Raw genomic sequence first — 18,773 nt, forward strand, 5'->3', positions numbered from 1 at the left:
GCAAAGTTTGATGTAAAAAAAATCTTATTTCAAATACAAATCATTATTTCTAACCTTGACAATGTCTTGACTCTATTTTCTATTCATTTCACAACATATGGTGGTGAATAAGTGTGACTTTTCATGGAAAACACAAAATTGTTTGGGTGATCCCAAACTTTTGAACGGTAGTGTATATATATATATTACATTACAGTCATTTAGCCGACACTTTCATCCAAAGCGACTTACAATAAGTGTATTTATCATAGGAAATCAGGAGAACTACTAGTCATCAGAGGTCATAAGTGCATCTTCTCTCTAAAAAAGCATCTAAGAGCAAACCCAGTGCTAAAGTAAAAGCACAAGAAAGAGAGTTTTTTTTAAATGAGTGAATACAATAAGTGCTAACAGCAAGTAACAGGGCAGTAGTTCTTGAAGAGGTGAGTTTTCAACCTGCTCCGAAAAATGGGCAGCGACTCCACTGTCCTGACATCAATGGGGAGTTCATTCCACCATTGTGGGGCCAGGACAGAAAAGAGCCGTGACTGGGTCGATCAACAGCAGGGGCCTCTGAGCGATGGGGCAACCAGGCGTCCCGAGGCAGCAGAGCGAAGTGGTCGGGCAGGGGTGTAGGGCTTGACTATGGCCTGGAGATAGGAGGGAGCTGTTCCTTTCACTGCCCTGTAGGCTAGCACCAGAGTCTTAAACTGGATGCGAGTAGGTGGATTTGACTGGGTGGATTTGACCACCACACACTATGTATGTATGTATGTATATATATATATGTATGTGTATATATGTGTATATACACACTTGCTTGCTGGTTGTCCATCGTGCCCGATGATGACCATCTTCTTCTATTTGTGGGTCCTTTGAGGACTCAGATAGCAGAAGATACCTGCGCAGAGATGGTTTTTAAAGTGGCATGGGGGGTGCGCTTCTCCCAACGCCACATGACTTGATTGTAGAGGAGATGGTTCCGATGGCAAGGGGGATCCCTAGACGACCGGCACCTCCACACAACTGCAGGGGGCTGCTGGAAATCCAGTTTTTTGGAAACCGCCTCGAAGCGTGCCGCCACAGCTTGCTTTTCTGTTGGGGTAAGCTCCCTTAGCCTTATGTCTTCCAGACTCACCCACAAGGCAGCGGGGCAGTGGTTGATAGGTGCCAGGGTGTGTCCACCAGGGTGGGCCTGCACACCATATCTCTGGGGCCCACTGCTGCTCCGAGATCCCCTGCCAAGTTAGCCTGGGGCCGCAAGACCCCAGTTACCATGTGTGGCCACGGGGAGGCCTGGCAGGAGTCTTGGTGAAGGAGAGGCTATGTACTGGCAAGGGAGGGGTTACACGCTAGGATGCTTCCCTATTCGCCACAAAGGCTAGCCAGCGGCAGCAAGCTAAGGGCAGGAAGGACACAAGCGGGTTGGAAGAACACGTGCACCTTCCCTCCAACTACACACTGCTGCACTAGACGCATCACAACACTCTGTGTGTACACACACACACACACACACACACACACACACACACATATATATATATATATATATATATATATATATATATATATATATATATATACACACACACATATATACACACACATACATATATATATGTATAGTGTATGTATACATACACACACACACACACACATACACACACACACACACATCTATATATATATATATATATATATATATATATATAGTGTGTGGTGGTCAAATGGTAGCAAAAAAGAGGAAAGGTGGTGAGGACTGAAGGGATTGAATTACCAGATGGCAGGATAACAGACATACAGCACAGTTACAGGTACCTCGGTATTCCACAGGCAAATAGAAACCATGAGGAGGCAGCAAGGAGGTTAGCTACAGCCAAAATACTCCCAGAGAGTGAGGCAGGTCCTGAGGAGCCAGTTCAATGGGAAGAATGAGATCCAAGCCATCAACACATATGCTCTACCAGTCATCAGATACCAAACTGCAATAATAAGCTGGCCAAAGGAAGAGGTAAAGGCCACAGATATCAGGACACGGAAACTCCTTGCAATGCACGGAGGGTTTCATCCGAAGTCCAGAAACCTGAGACTGTATGATAAGCGAAAAGATGGGAGGAACATCCACAAGTACATCAGAAAGAGGGCCCCCCAGGACAAACTGCTAGAGTGAGTACCGCAGAGAGCAAAAGACAGAGAGTTGGGAGGAAGAAGAAGAGGGGGTATCATGAAAGAGGATTAAGCTCCTCCATAGGATGTACCATTGACAGATAGAAGACGTGGCTGATATCGAGAAATCCTACCAGCGGATAGAAAAGGCTGGACTGAAGGACAGCACAGAGGCTCTGATCATAGCCGCACAAGATCAGGCTCTCAGCACCAAATCGATTGAGGCAGGGATCTACCATACCAGACAAGACCCAAGATCCAGGCTGTGCAAAGACACCCCCGAGACAGTCCAGCACTTAGTAGCAGGGTGTAAAATCCTAGCTGGGAAAGCGTACATGGAAAGGCATAATCAAGTGGCTGGAATAGTGTACAGGAAAGTCTGTACTGAATACAGACTGGAAGTCCCCAAGTCCAAATGGGAGACACTGCCAAAGGTGGTTGAGAATGGCAGAGCTAAGATCTTGTGGGACTTCAAGTTCAGACTGACATGACACTGAATAAATGTTTGCCCTTCGCCTGGTCCTCGTGTGAGTCTGCATGCTGGGCCACATGAGGGTGACAGTGTGCATCTCTTGCCCATGTCTATTGTCTCCGACATAATGATAATTGCCACTTGTCTGTGAGTTTGTGTATGGTCTGGGTAGATTGTAAAAACTGAATTGCCCTTCTGGGATAAATAAAGTTGGCTGAATCTAAATCTGAATCTGACAAGCAAATGCTAGCTAACCAACCACACATTGTGGTAATTGACAAGGAACAGAAGATATCAGTAGTGATTAATGTAGCACTCCCAAGTGACAGCAACATCAGGAAGAAAGAGCATGAGAAGCTTGAGAAATACCAAGAGCTGAATGAAGGAAATACTAGATCAGATGTGGAAGGTGAAATCCACAGTAGTCCCAGTGGTAATAGGAACACTAGGGGCTGTGACTCCCAAACTGGGAGAGTGGCTCCAGCAGCAGATTCCAGGAACAACATCTGAGGTCTCTGTCCAGAAGAGTGCAGTCCTAGGAACAGCTAAGATACTGTGCAGAACCCTCAAACTCCCAGGCTTCTGGTAGAGGACCCAAGCTTGAAGAAGACAAACACCACCCGAAAAAGGGTGAGGGAGATTTTATATTATACATGTCTGTTTATGTCGGTCTTGTTTCTGTCAGTCTGTCTATTTGTAGGTCCAATATGGTGTTGTATCAGCGTCGACATCGTGTTTTACTGCCTGAAGGTCGATCATAAATTGACATTTTTTTATCTAGTTTTTAGCCTCAACATTACGTTACTTTTAACAGCTTTTAATTACAATAGATTAGCTTAGACTGTTTTATTAGCCACACGACCAAGGTCAGTGGAATTTGTTTTTGGTACACATTAAACTCTGCAGCACAATACAATTAATTTTATGGTTTACCTGTACTACTTTCTGGATTTTACCAGATCCTCAATTGCTGCATGGACTTGACCGCACTGGAATCCCCGACTCCGTAGTGCTTTTGCTGTGTGTGGTCAAAACTGTATGGACTCAGCCTTCTGCCATGGCCGTAATCAGCGGTTTAATTTTAATTTTAATTTATTTATACTTCATCACTGAGCTTTTTGTTTGATTTCTGGAAATACAGCCGTGTTCCCATTTTCAGTCTTCAGGCCTTGGGGAAGAGGATGAAAAAGTTATTGACATTTTGATTGCTGCTTCCCAAGCTGATGTCCCAGAACTGGTTGACGATCAGAACCAGGGTCATGAAATGCACTGCGAAGCAGCTTTCAGAGATAATGGGCCCCACACCGATGACTATGCAGACACTGTTCCCTGGTCCAGCCTGAACCCGCTTGAGACCGACACCACATCGGATCTGGATATGTGCTATTTGCTAAACCAGGAAGCAAGACCTAAGATCTGTTCTAACCCCGCAGCGTCAAATCCTGAGCTCTGGACAGACATCCAGGGTAAAAGAAGAGTCAGACACAACAAGCACAGTTCCACTAATGTCTCAACAGAGGTTCGGCTGGAGAATAGGTTTATTATACTGGATGAGCTGCCTGTCAGTGAGCACAATGGTAATGCCACAGTTAGCCCATGGCTTGCTTCCTGCTCGACAACTAACCACCAGTTGTCCTGGGCCGAAGTGGTGTTCCGCGGTCATAAGAGAGACTCGGATGAAGCTGCCTCTCCCCCTCACCTAAGGTTCTCCAACCGCTACACGACACGGTCTGACTACACCCCGGTCAACCCAGCCAATGCTCCTGTTCCGAACCCCTCTCCTACAACAATGTGTGCCGACACCGCAGCTTCCACACCTCAGGTGGCCTGCCGCTCCACTCCAAAGCCAAATCATCGGCCCTCCTCCCGGTCAATAACTTCCCGTTGTAAGACGTTGAGAGAGGCCGTGCTCAGAAATGGAAGTCTTCCTTGTCTCGAGTCAGCAGGGAATCCCTCTCACATGTCTGTTATCATGGCCTCGTCACAACACTTGCCGGCCCAGACACCCCTTCATCAACCAGCGACATTAACACCACCTGCAGAAACAGTTTGTGCTCTCTCCAACCCTGAGAACCCACAGCCGTCAGCTCCTTGTCCCCTCTTCTCCCCAACTACATTAACAGTTGGGGATTCCATAATCCATTCCATAATCAGGAACATCCGTTTCTTTAACGCAGCTACACACTTTCCCTGGAGCCACGGTCCCTGTCATCCTGGCTAAGCTCCCGGGCTGCTTAGCTCGCTCCCATCTTCTACTAACTGTGTGACCGTGCATGTTGGGACTAACTATGCAGCTCGTCAGTAGTCTGAACTAACCAAAAAGGATTTTATTCACCCTTTCAGCTTTTTAAGTGTGTGTGGAAAGTCTGTTTTTATCTCAGGCCCTATTCTGACACTGGCCTGTGGAGCGGGGCATTTCAGCAGAATCCTCAGCCTGCACACATGGCTCATCTCCAACTGCAGAGTTCACAATGGTTTTATTGATCATTTTAATCTGTTTTGGGATTGTATCTCCTTCTTCAGAGCTGACGGACTCCACCCAAACAGGCTGGGTAGCTGGATGCTAGCGCCCAACCTGCAACATGCAGTACAGTCTTCTCCACATGACTGACTGTTTACATCCCACTCTTCCCTCCCGGAAACTCCGCTTCCGCCTGTGGTGACACTCGAAGGTACTGTTCCGCCCACTGTCTCCCTCTGCTGGCCTCATCTGTCCTTGACCCACTCACCGGGAATTTTATTCATACAGACCATTATTAGGCACCGTGCCTCTCATCCACACAATGCATCTAATAGCAGAAACAACAACAACTGAATATCTGGAGCAAATAGTTACAATTTACATCCTATTTGTTGTACTCCCATTGGTTTTAATTCTGCTTTGACACCAAACAATTTTGGACTCTTGAATGTTAGATCTCTGGGTAATAAGTCCTTTATCATTAATGATGTTATTGTTTCTAATAATCTGGACTTTTTTTTGATTACTGAGACATGGCTGTCCCCAGGGGAATCTGTCCCCTGATTGAGGCTAGCCCCCCTATATTTTGCATATTTTCACATTCCCGGGCCCTCTGGTAGAGGGGATGGCCTAGCTGTTTTTTATAAGTTAGGTCTTAAGTGCCATCCTGTTACTTTTGGCAATTTTATCTCATTTGAGGTTTTATTTTTTTTAATCACTGGCCCTCCCCCTTTGCTCTGCATCTTAATTTATAGGCCCCCCAATTCAGTTAGTTTTATCTCTGAGTTTTCTGACCTTTTATCTATTGTCATACCAAAATATGACAGGGTGCTTATTCTTGGCAATTTTAATATTCATGTGTGTTGTCCTTCCCATTCCCTCACCTCACATTTTTTGGATCTTATAGATTTTTTTTAACCTCATTCAATCTGTTAAAGGGGCTACACATTCCAAAGGCCACATCTTAGACCTTGTACTTTCATCTGGTTTCTCGCTTGAAAGTCTCAATCTGGTGGATATGCCTGTATCTGATCATAAAGCTGTCATTTTCAAAGTCCCACTACAGCTCACTACTCCTAGTCACTATCCTAAAACATGCGCTCACATTCTCAATGCTGGCTCTGCATTTAAATTCTGTGATGCTTTTAATTCATCATCCTTTAATCCCTCTTTATCCCCCCTCAATCCAGATGCACTATTAAATTCATTCAATGATCAGTGCCTATCCATCCTCGACCAAATTGCACCGTTTAAAACTAGGATACAAAAATCAAATAACCTCCCCTGGCTGAATGATTACACTCATGCCCTTGGCAGACTGCAGAAAAACAGAATGACAATGGAAGGTCAATAAATCCGAATTAGCACATAACATCCTTAAAAACCAAATGTTAATTTACCAGAAGGCAGTTAAGGATGCGAGATCAGTGTACTTTTCTGAACTACTACTACTACTACTTCCGGCTGCTCCCATTAGGGGTCGCCACAACGGATTATCCGTTTCCATTTCTTCCTGTCCTCTGCATCTTCCTCTGTCACACCAGCCACCTTGCATGTCTGCATGCAAGCATACTTCTCTGAACTAATATTGAGAAATAACCACAATCCCAAAGTTCTCTTCAGGGTAATTGATTCTGTTATTAATGGTCCCTCCACTTCTCTTTTTGAACCTGATGTTGAACTTTCCAAAAGATTTCTCACTCATTTTGTAAATAAGGTGGAGCATATTAGGTCCCAAATCCAGCCAGGCTATTTTTGTTCCATTTCCCATGTTAATTCTGCCTCTTTCACCCAGTTCCATCCAATTACAGTTTCAGTGTTGGAGAGTGCTAATCCTCCTGCACCCTAGACATAATTTCCACTAAGCTGCCCAAGGAGGTATTTTCTACTATCAGCCCTGTTATTCTGCAAATTCTTAATAATTCTCTGGCCCCTGTTTCTTTTCCAGACAGTTTTAAGCATGCATTCATCCATTGGTGAAGAAACTTAATTTAGATCCCCTGTACCTAAGTAACTACAGGCCAATCTCCAAATTGTCTTTTCTATCAAAGGTTCTGGAGAGAGTAATTTCTCCTCAGCTGATTTCTTTTATGAACTCTAATACTGTTTTTAATAGTGTCCAGTCTGGTTTTAGAGCACTTCATAGGACTGAGACAGCTCTAGTTAAGTTCACTAATGACCTACTGCTGACTGCAGACAGAGGCGACTGCTCGATTTTAGTTCTTTAAGACTTAAGTGCTGCCTTGGACACGGTTGATCACAACACCCTCTTACATCGCTTAGAGACTTGGGCTGGCATTAAGGGCTTGGCTCTTAGCTTATTACGCTCTTATCTCACCAACATAACTTTTTTCTGTTGTTCTGGGTAACTCTACCTCCTCGTTGGCTCACTTGAGTTATGGTGTCCCTCAAGGCTCAGTTCTTGGCCCCCTTCTCTTTTCTATATACATGCTGTCCTTTGGCCAGTTCATTCAAAACCACGATGTGCTCTACCATTTTTATGCTACGACACTCAGTTATACATGCCACTAAAACCCACAGATCCTAGCGCTCTAGCAAATCTCACAACATGCCTCTCTAACATGAAATCCTGGATGTCCAAACATTTTCTTAAACCTAATGATAATAAGTCTGAGGTCATTCTGTTCAGTCCCAAAAATTCCATCAGCCCTTTTGCTACTATTCTTGGTTGTCTGTCAGGTAGTCTTAAGCAAGCGGCTAGGAATCTTGCAGCAATATTCGATGCTAACCTCAGTTTTAATAATCAAATCAAACATGTTGTTCAGTCATGCTTTTTCCAGCTCAAGCTGATCTCCAAAATTAGGTCATTTTTATCAATTGCTGATCTGCAAAAAGTTGTACATGCTTTTATCTATTCTCGGCTTGACTACTGTAATGCACATTATTCTTGCATCAGCAAGGGCTCCCTCGACTGTCTGCAGTTGGTACAAAATGCTGCTGCTCAGCTTATTACCGAGCTTATTATCGAATTGATATAAAAATTTTACTGCTCACTTTTAAGGCTTTAAATGGTCTTGCTCCTTCATACATTTGTGATTTATTGACTTGGTATATCCCCCCTTAACCATTAAGGTCTGCAAATGGAGCCCTGCTAGTTATTCCCAGGTCTCAGTTTGTTACAAAGGGTGATCAGGCTTTTGCTGTTAGAGCCCCCACACCATGGAACTCACTTCCTGTTGAATTAAGACAAACTAAGTCTCTAGCTTCTTTTAAATCTCATCGTAAAACTGTTCTATGAAAGCTTTTACAAATCTTTGATATGTTTTGATTTATATTGATTTTATTTTTTACTTATTTGATCTTGCTCTTATTTTTGCCTTGTCTGGTATTTTTTTTGTGAAGCACTTCATGACATTGTTTTAGAAAAGTGCTATATAAATAACATTATATATACATAACTTTGTTAAAAGAAACACTCAACAGTAGGGAAAGTACACAACAAATAAGGAGCAAAATAATCCAGTGAGTCAAGTAAATTCTTTATGAGACAGTATAAGCCTGTTTCATGCCATAAGCAATCCAGCTGACACTGGATTTTAGAAATATATATGTATATATATATACGTATATATATAAAACCCAGCCACTGAGGATGCACAAGCCAGTGCATCCTTAGTGCCGGTCCCAAGCCCGGATAAATTCGGGAGGGTTGCGTCAGGAAGGGCATCCGGCGTAAAATCTTTGCCAAATCAAAGATGCGGATCATAAATTACGGATGATCCGCTGTGGCGACCCCTAACGGGAGCAGCCGAAAGTAGTAGTAGTAGTAGTAGTATATGTATATATATATATATATTTTTTTTTACCTGGATTGTCGGAGCATCTCTTGGGTGAAGGATCAACACTACCTTCTTCAGGTGTTTAGGCTGTTTGCTGCTGCTGAAGTTCAGGATTTCATCCAGCATGAGAGAGACTACAAGACCTTTAGGGAAGCCGAGATTCCCTGTGCCAATGGCAGGGAAGGTTATTGATGACAGCTTGTTGTCCTCTGCTTGAACCAAGCAATCCTTCATAATGCCACTCAGTATCTGTAGGACACAGCATATATGTATATTTTGTATCAAAAAATTAAATGTTTATTTATAGCATTCACTCATGCACTGAGGCTGAGGGTATTCAAATATGACTGTATTTTAAGACCACTCACTCAGTAATTCGCTAGATCTGTATGTTTTTATTAACATGATTCTTACCAGTAAATATATTCATGAATACTGTAATGTAGAGACCTATATCTGTTTTTTTTTAATTTTCTAATCATAAACTTGTTAAATAATAACTCTCACTTATATAGACTTTTATTTACATGGACTTTGTCCATTTTACTTGGTATTTACATACTGTATAGAGATCTGTAATTCTCTAAATGCATGGTATTCCCCTTGCTAACTTATACTTAGATAAATCATTTTCATAATTTTTTTACATCTTTTATGTTTTATGCAAGCAACCAATTAAGACAATGTGTATGTGTAATGTATATGTAAAATTATTTAGCTAATAAGGACAAATCCTGGTTTTGATTCTGACGGCTATATGCCTTACCTTTTGAGCTGTGCCTCTTCCACTATCCCATTGACAGATGACTGCATGAAAAATTTGGCTGCTTTTCAACTTGCAGCCATTGGTAATGATGATGTCTCCAAATTTTCCACTGGATTTATTTTGCTTTACCAACGCCTGAAGTTCCTGTCCAGCTGCATCAAGGATAGCTTTTGAAACTGCTCCTTTATTCAATATGAGGTCTTCACCCACTACAGCATTCACAATCACCTCGGTCTAAAATGTGTTAGCAGAATGTTCATATTGTTACCACATATTCACAGTTTATTACATCTCATTTTTAAGCATGGTCTTGAAAGACATTAACATAATATTAATGAGGTTGGAATCAAAAGTTGCTTATGCAAAGTCTCATCTGTATGCATGATTATTAGACAAAAACCTAATCACTTGAAGGTGATAGAAAATAGAAATTACCGTAGCATCCTGGATATTCCCTTTGGTCAAAACGATGCTCAACCCCTCTTTGGTCAGTACTTGATTGGCGTTGCTGTTGCTGCTCATTGTTTGTCTGACATGAATAAAATTGGAGGGATGACCCTGTTTAGAATGACTGACCCCATGCTTTCCAAATGCCTGTCTGACCGCTGCCTCCATAGCATTAACAGCACTGTCATCATTGTTCACAAAATGAATCCTCTTCAGGGTGTTGTCTCCAAACTTGTCATCACAGTGCTCCTTCACTGCTGAGACGATGGTGCGTGCACATAATGGGAGAGGGAACCCCAAATTTCTGCTGATGGCAGGCAAAGCCACAGAGAGGCAGCCATGTTCTTCTGCTAGTTCAAGGCTTCGTTTAACAGCTCTTCTTAGCTGCCCCTCAGCCCTCTGATGGTTGGCTTGGTCAAACCTTGGCCCCACGGCGTGGATGATCATTTTGCAGTTGAGCCGTCCCCCAGCACCAGTCACAACACAGCCCCCTGGCTTGAGGGGTCCCTTCTGGTTAATAATTTTGTCACATTCAACCTGCAACTGAGGGCCGGCGGCATCCAGGAGTGCTCCCGCAAGACCCCCGGATTGTTTCAAGTCCTGATTAGAAGCATTAACGACTGCATATACTGGGTAACTGCACATATCAGCATTGCAAACGGCTATTTCTACCCCATCAGATGTCTTCAGCTGGTATATAGGTTTGGGTGCCTCTTCCTCTTTCCCACTGTTCTTGTCAACCAACTGGATCAAGCTACCAGTTTCATTCATGGCTATAGAAACAAAAAGAGCTTCCTTCTCCTGAAAGAATCTCTTCACTCCTGGCTTGATTACTTTTAAAGTGTCAAAGACTACCAAAGAAACCAGGTGTTCAAACATTGTCTTGCACTTTGTGACACTGACTCTGGAACCACTCAAGAGGATTTCCTGTTTCTGAAAAGACACAGCCACTTTGTCTTTCGCTTCATCAGACCAGGCATTTTTGTTATATTCTTGTATGTACTTGACAATTGTGGTGGACTTGACTGCAACAGTCTCTTCAACTTTAGCATTCTGGGTTAAGAAGTCATCAAGGTAACTGTGCACTGTCTTAACGCTATCCCTGTACCCTGACACCACTACCTGCTTATTTGGCTGAAAATGGCTAATCAGAATTTTTCTGTGTGAATCATCAGTGTTGTCCTTCAAACGAGAGACCAGGTCCCGCCACTCTGGCATCTTCAGAACATCACCGTCTTCAACAACAAGGTATTGAGAAACAAGGAGCCTTTTTAGGTGATCCTCGGCTTTGTTCAGAGCACTCTCTGAAACAGCAACAAGTTGCATTCCCTTAGAAGTTATCTCAAGCATCGCGTCTATTCCGTTTGAAGTGAGAAGAGAGTGTGTGAGCTTCTCTTCATCACTGCCCTTCACAAATTCGAACACAAAGTCATCAAATTCTAACATTCGCCGTTTTAGTGTTGTCACCCCATGCATTACTATTTTGTTTGCTCCTAAAACCTCATGATTTAACCCATGAAAAAGTAACTCCCCACTTTCCACTTTGTACTGTAATTTTAGCTCTGGATATTCAAGTAATATCTTTTGCTGAAGGTCAGCTTGACACAGGATGTGGTAAATGGATGGAGACAAACTGAACACATCTGTTATGCTCGAATTCTCTCTCTGAACCTTGATGGCAGTAATGTTTATGATCTTTCCAAGGGTTTGCTCCAATCTGCTCACGTTGTCCACAAGGCCAACCACTGACAAGATGCCTTTGTGTTTATCAGGGAAAACACCCACATCCTCATTCACCAATGCCTCTCTAACTTTCATTTCACTGTCCTCCCAAGCTTTCAGTTGAGGCTCAAGATTAATAGATTTGAATCTGGACAAAGCCTGGTCGAAGGCTCCCTTTACTGTATGCTTCCATTCATTGATGTCCTTGGCTTTGACACCCTTTTGATGCAGTAATTGGGGTGAGGGGCTTAAATGTACAGTTGATTGCTGGAGATCTACCTTGCAGAAGTGCTTGGCTAGATCAGTGTGAATGGTCTCTGCAGCATCGGGTTTCTTGTGAAGATAACTCCAGACAGAATGATCGATGGTCTCAGAGAATGCTGCAGGGAGTTTCAGCATGGGTCTGTCTTTGCCATACAGAGCTGTTCCCAAAGATTCATAAAATGGAAAAACTTTGAAATATTTCTGTTGGATGAAATGTTTCTCCTGGATGACTCTGGGGATAACTGATCAGAAAAACAAGTTTTTCACTATCACAAAAGATTGTAATCAGCACAAATCCATTTTCAAAGGACATCAGTATCTGCTCTACATTGTTCAATATTTTAAAAACGAAACTAATCACCTAATCATCCGGAATGTTGCTATTATAAAAATATTAAGCTATATATAGCACAATAAAAAAGAGAGCAAATTCAAAAGTGGACTTTTACTTTCACGCTGTCAATCATTGTGTCCCAGTGTGTTTCAAAATTTTTCAAGTGGTGAATATCACACATTGGTATGCAGACCATCCTATTGATTTATAGTGAAATGATAAGTCAATCAATTTAGTGGATCGCCTGAAAATTAACTGATTATAATTTTGGTAGTCAGTTAATCATTTGAGTCATTTAACATACAAATATTTTGCTGGTTACAGCTCCACAAATTCTAAGATTTGTTTGTGTTTCTCCAATTCATAAAAAAAATCAATACTTCAGGGTTTTGGCTGCTGGCCAAACTAAGTAAAGACTTTTAAGACATTGCCTTGGGGTCTTGTAACTTGTGAGGGGTATTTATTATCATTTTTGACATTTCATCGACAAAATGGCAAGTCAATCAATCGAAAAAAATATCCAGTAATTTGATCAACAATGACCATTAGTCTTAGCTGATGTAAGAAAGACAACTGTATTACCTTGAGGGTTTTTAAAGGTGATGACAGCAGACCAATCCTCTTCATTGGGAAGGACAGCTTCCACATCCACGCCTTCATTCTCAAAATATAGAAAAAGGTGGTCTGCGCTCACATTTTGAATGTCTTCAATTCTCACTTGGGTAGTGACTTCTAGAGGCCGGACAGAAAACCCATTCTTCTTGAATATCCGGTTGCTGGGGCACCTTGAAATGAAATCTGTGTTTACTGCAACACAGAAGCAGAAAATAAGCCAAATTCAGACACAATAAGGTACATATGTAATGTTGCAGACACAATGCGCAGCTCTTTCTGAAAACTGCGACAGCCTGGTTACTAAGCACAGGTAATGCAAACAAAAATAACAACTTTCTTCAAAAATTACCATTTGTTAACCCTGAAAAATATTAAAATAATTTTCATCATGAGCTGAATTTGTTTTAAATTTAAAAAAAAGGAGTTTATGGTTGATTTTGAGCTGAATATTCTTACACCAGTCTTTACCACACACACACACACACACACACACACACACTTGCTTGTTGGTAGTCCATTGAGTCCGATGATGATATCCCTTTTCGTTAACGGTGTGTTCTTTGATGACCGTAGAATCCAATTCTTGACCTACAAGTTTTATTGCACATTGGGCATATGAAGTCCGAGTTAGTGGGAGTGGGCATGGTTGTGTATCTCCTTAGTCGTGTCTGTTGTTTTTTCACATTCCTCTCCATTTCCAGCTGTTCAATAGCTCTGTGGCAGATCTCCTGCCAGTTGGAATGGTTGATGGCAGCTTGCTCCAGTCTCAAGGGGTCGATACAATACTTCTTCAATGATGGTTTTAGCTGGTATTTGTATCGCTTCTTCTGAACATCTGCGGACTGGCAGCCCAGATGTAGTAACTGTCCATACAGGAATTGACGTGGCAGGCGTTCTTGAGGCATGACATGCCCAAGCCAGCACAGCTGGTGTTCAATGACCGTGGCTTCTATGCTTTTGCAGTTTGTCCTAGCAAGACTCTCGGCACAGGGAACACTATCATGCCATGTGATCTCCATGATTCGCTGCAGATACCTTATATGGAACTGCTCCAGCAACCTTAGGTGGCAGCTGTATGTGACCCAGGCTTCACAGCTTTATAGGAGAGTTGTGATGCAGATGGCTTTGTAAATGGCAATTTTGGTGTGCAGATGGAGGTGTTTTTGTGTTGGAAGACTTTATGTTGGAGTTTGCCAAAGGTTACAGAGGCTTGTTTGATTCTAATGTGAATTTCATGCTCAGTGTTGCAGTCCTGGTGTTGACAGATAGACCCGGCCTGCTGTAGGCATTCACAACTGCAGCAAGGATGTTTGCAGGTCTTCTGGTGTGCGAGCTAAAAGAGCACAGTCATCAGCATACTGCAGCTGCAGTACGCTGATGACTGCACTGCTGACAACTTGGTGGTTGCTTGGACCCTTCAAATGTTGAAGCGGTTTCCATCTAGCCTAAAGTTTATTGTGATCCCACTACTGCCTTCCAGATCTTTATGAAAAAGCTTTGTGACACATAGGAGGAAAATGCTGAAGAATGCTGTTGCCAGCACACACCCCTGCCTCACCCCAGTGCATACATTAAAGGGTGCTGATTCCTACCCTCCTATGGCCACCCTTGCCACCATCCCATCATGGAACTGTGACAGAATGTTCACAAATTTGCTTGGACAGCCAAACTTTCTCATGATTTTCCAAATAGCTCTCGAATCACAGTGTCAAAAGCTTTGGAGAGGCCAACAAAAGCCATGGAAAGGTCCTGATGTTGTTTGCGGCACATTTCTTGTCACTGTCTTACTGTGAAAATCATATCCACAGTACTCCTGGTTCTTCCTGAAACCACACTGTGACTCTGGCAGCAGATGTTCTGTCAAGTGCTTTACCATCCTGCATAGCATGACCTTTGCTAGGACCTTGCCTGAAACAGCTAGCAGGGATATGCTGCGACTGTTGCCGCAGATGGACTTGTCACCCCTGTTTCTTAAAAAGGGTGACAATTTTAGCATCCCTCCATTGTTGAGGGACACTCTCTGATAGATCATTCTGGTGCACAAGTGTCCTCCTTGTTTTAGCAGTTCTACTGAGATACCTTCACTGCCAGGGGACTTGCTGTTCTTGAGGGAGTTGATAGCTGCAAGTACTTCTTGAAAAGTTGGCGAGTGGCTGAGGTCTGGGATGGGTGGATGAATTGGGAGCTCTTTCATGATGGATTGGAGAGTTGGTGAGTGCTGATTAAGTAGGGCTTCAAAATGTTCAGCCCACCTTGCCAGGATCTGCTTTTGGTATTTCAGAGTTGTCAGTCCATCTGCTGATTTTAAGGGTGTGATAGAGCAGTTCCTAGGACCATATATAGTCTTTATAGAATTGTAGAAGTTGTGCATATCATTTTAGTCAACATGTGATTGAATCTCCTGAGCTTTGTTCATCCAACATGTATTTTGCAGAGTGTGCAAGGTTGTTTGTACCTCCTTACGTGCTGTTTGCCACTGCTGCCGAAAGATGGTGGATGCAGGGCAGTTGAGAGTAGCTCTGTGTGCCCTACACATGGTTTCCAGCAGGTATGTGATGGTGTCAGAGTTCTCATCAAACCAGTCCTGAAGTTTTCTGGCTCTGTAGCCTATACAGTTGACTGCAGCTTGATGTAGCAATGAGTTTAGGAAGGTCCATTTCTGATTCATGGAATTGCCAGAACTTAGAATGGCCTCAAACTCTAGTGCCATCATGCTTACAGAGAGACGGAAGTCATTCTGTGCTGGGGCTGACTTCAATTTAGCACAGTACAATTGCGTTTTTATGGGTTTCTTAAGTGGGGGGGCTCACACTTTGATGTGGAGTTTGGTCATGATCAGGCAGTGACCTGTCCATTATTCTGCACCTCTCATGGCCCAGGTCAGCAAGACATCACTACTGTCAATACGTCTTGTTATGATATAATCAATCAGTGCCAGTGTTTAGATCGTGGGTGCATCGAGGATGTTTTGAAATTGGTCTTCTGCTGAAACAGTGTGTTCGTAATGGTTAGGTCATGCTCTGCACAGAGTGTTAGCAGCCTCAGACCATTTGCATTAACCTGACCAACCCCATTCCTACCCAATACTCCACTCCATATACCATTGTTTTTTCCTACCTTCGCATTAAAGTCTCCCGGAAGAAGGATCTTGTCCTTTTATGGGATATGATGAAGGGCCTCATCTAGTTACTGGTAGAAGCTGTCCTTACAATTTACAATTTCATTTAGCAGACGCTTTTATCCAAAGTGGCGTACATCTGAGAGTTAATACAACACAAGCAAGGATCTAGTCAGGAGGCAACAGTACAAGTAAGTGCCAAAAAACCCCCCCCAAAAAACAGGTTCAAGTCCAATAGGACATACGTGTCAACAGGCAGTGCACAAAAGCAATGCATAGCGTGCACAAAAGCATTTTTTTTCTTAAATAGTGTAACGTACATTGATAAGTAGACACATTGGCCCTTGGCTAACGGGTTGGACCCTTTAGTTGACTGGTTAACGTTGTCGCTTGCGGAGTGAGAGATACGGGTTCGCGTCCCGGCTGTGGCGGTCCCGGACTGCCCCCCTAATTCGTTACATTGGTGTCAGAAGTGGGATGGTGAGACCGTAAGGCCATCGGAAGTGTATGCGCCCAGAGGCGTGAAGGGGCTGATATGCTTAAGCGCAGGGACGTGCTTCCCGAAGGAAGGGGGTAGTGTAACGTGCATGGATAAGTAGACACGTTGGTCCTTGACTAATGGGTCAGACCCTTTAGTCGACTGGTTAACGTAGTCACCCGCGGTGCGGAATACACGAGTTCGCGCCCCAGCTGTGGCAGTTCCCAGTCTGCCCCCCGAATTCGCTACATTGGTGTCAGAAGTGGGATGGTGAGACCGTGAGGTCATCGGAAGCACGTGCGCCCAGAGGCGTGAAGGAGCTGATATGCTTAAGCGCGGGGACGCGCTTCCCGAAGGAGGAGGGTAGTGTAACGTACATGGATAAGTAGACACGTTGGCCCTTGGCTAACGGGTCGGACCCTTTGGTTAACGTTGTCGCTTGCAGAGTGAGAGATACAGGTTCGTGTCCTGGCTGTAGCGGTCCTGGACTGCCCCCCTAATTCACTACAATATTAATACAATCAGTTGTGGAAGTGTTCGAGAAAGAGCTAGATCTTTAGCTTCTTCTTAAAGATGGACAGGGACTCAGCGGATTGAATGGAGTTTGGTAACTCGTTGCACCACTGGGGAACTACAGAAGAGAAAAGTCCAGCTAGTAAAATAGGGCCCCGTTGCGGCGGAAGCGCCAGTAAGTGGGACTGAATGTCGACCAGAATGAGGGAGTTGTGGGAAGGTGGGAGCCGTTTTAGTTGCCGTTTTGTAAGCGAGCATTAAGGTTTTGAATATGATGCAGGCAGCAACTAGGAGCAAGTGGACGGATATGAACAGCAGGGTGGCATTTGCTTTTTTGGGTTGGTTGAAGACCAGATGTACCGCTGCATTCTGGATCATTTGCAGAGGTTTTAAAGTGTATGCAGGGAGACCTGCCAGTAAGGAGTCGCAGTAGTCAATGTGTTATATAACAAAAGCCTGTACCAGGAGTTGTGCTGCATGCTCAGACAGGTAGGGTCTAATTTTCTTGAGGTTGTACAGGGCAAATCGGCATAACCGGGCAATCAAGGCCATATGAACCTTAAAGGTTAGTTGGTCATCAATCATGACACCCAGGTTTCGAGCAGACTTATTGGGCATGAGTTGGGTTGATCCGAGCTGGATATAGGTTGTTTGCATATGATGTCATGAACTACAGATGGAGGGCAGGAAGTGATTTTCTACATAGGAAGCACTTTCATAGACTTTTGAAATACCTATATTTGGCATCATTAACTGAGAAACCACAAGGAGCTTTTATTGAGTACCAAAAATTGTTGTGCATGGGGGGCTGGGGATGTAAGAAATTGACCAAAAACGCCGGAAAAAATGGCTTGCGAACCGTCATCTGCGGTCGGGAGGAGCAGAGTCGGATAATGCGCGTGTGTGCAGTGACCACTTCATCAAAAAAATCACTCTTCATAACATACGGATCATGTCCAACAAATCTTACTTTCTGTTTATATCTTTCTCTCATAATATCGTCTAAACTAGCACAGTTTGGGCTAAACTAACTCCATCTCGTCCATTCTGCTTTTCACTTCCTGCCCTCCATCTGAATCTTGCGCGTCATCAGAATCACGTGACTGCAAACAAGCTATTGATCTGTTGTTGTAAGGATGGACTGGCTGGGATGACAAGGAGCTCAGTCTTAGATAGGTTAAGTTGAAGGTGGCGTTCTTTCAACTATGCAGAGATATCAGCAAGGCATGACGATATCTGTGCCGAGACTGTGAAGTCATCTGGCAAGAATGATAGGAAGAGCTAGGTATCATCAGCATAGCAATGGTATGAGAAATCATGGGAGCGGATGATTACACCAAGTGAGGTGGTGTATATTGAGAAGAGAAGGGGATCAAGCACTGACGCTTGAGGTACCCCTGTGGATAAGCCATGCGGTTTGGACACTTCTCCTGTCCAAGATAATCTAAAAGAGCTCACCAAGAGGTAGGACATGAACCTGCGGAGGACAGATCCTGAGATACCAAACTCAGTGAGTGCAGGGATTAAAGCAAAAAAAAAAAAAAGTTTCATGAAAATTACCATATGTAAAATTATGAGATCTTAGCACCACTCGACACATAACCATTCCTGTTGTTCTCTAATGCAGCCATCAAGTTT

The 18,773-nt window shown here is 43.4% G+C and overlaps 1 protein-coding gene across 1 annotated transcript in view; it reads right to left on the reverse strand.

The window, feature by feature from the left end:
- parp14rs1 (poly(ADP-ribose) polymerase family member 14-related sequence 1) overlaps positions 1-18,773 on the reverse strand; it is a 42,711-nt gene that overhangs the window by 11,907 nt on the left and 12,031 nt on the right. Inside the window, exons 5-8 of the mRNA XM_056289457.1 lie at positions 12,994-13,218; positions 10,080-12,319; positions 9,645-9,878; positions 8,906-9,127 (exon numbers count right to left, since the gene is read on the reverse strand). Of these exons, the coding sequence (XP_056145432.1) occupies positions 8,906-9,127; positions 9,645-9,878; positions 10,080-12,319; positions 12,994-13,218 (2,921 nt within the window). The remainder of the gene's footprint in view (positions 1-8,905; positions 9,128-9,644; positions 9,879-10,079; positions 12,320-12,993; positions 13,219-18,773) is intronic.

Source organism: Lampris incognitus, chromosome 11 (genome assembly GCF_029633865.1).
Source record: "Lampris incognitus isolate fLamInc1 chromosome 11, fLamInc1.hap2, whole genome shotgun sequence".
NCBI classification, from domain to species: domain Eukaryota; kingdom Metazoa; phylum Chordata; class Actinopteri; order Lampriformes; family Lampridae; genus Lampris; species Lampris incognitus.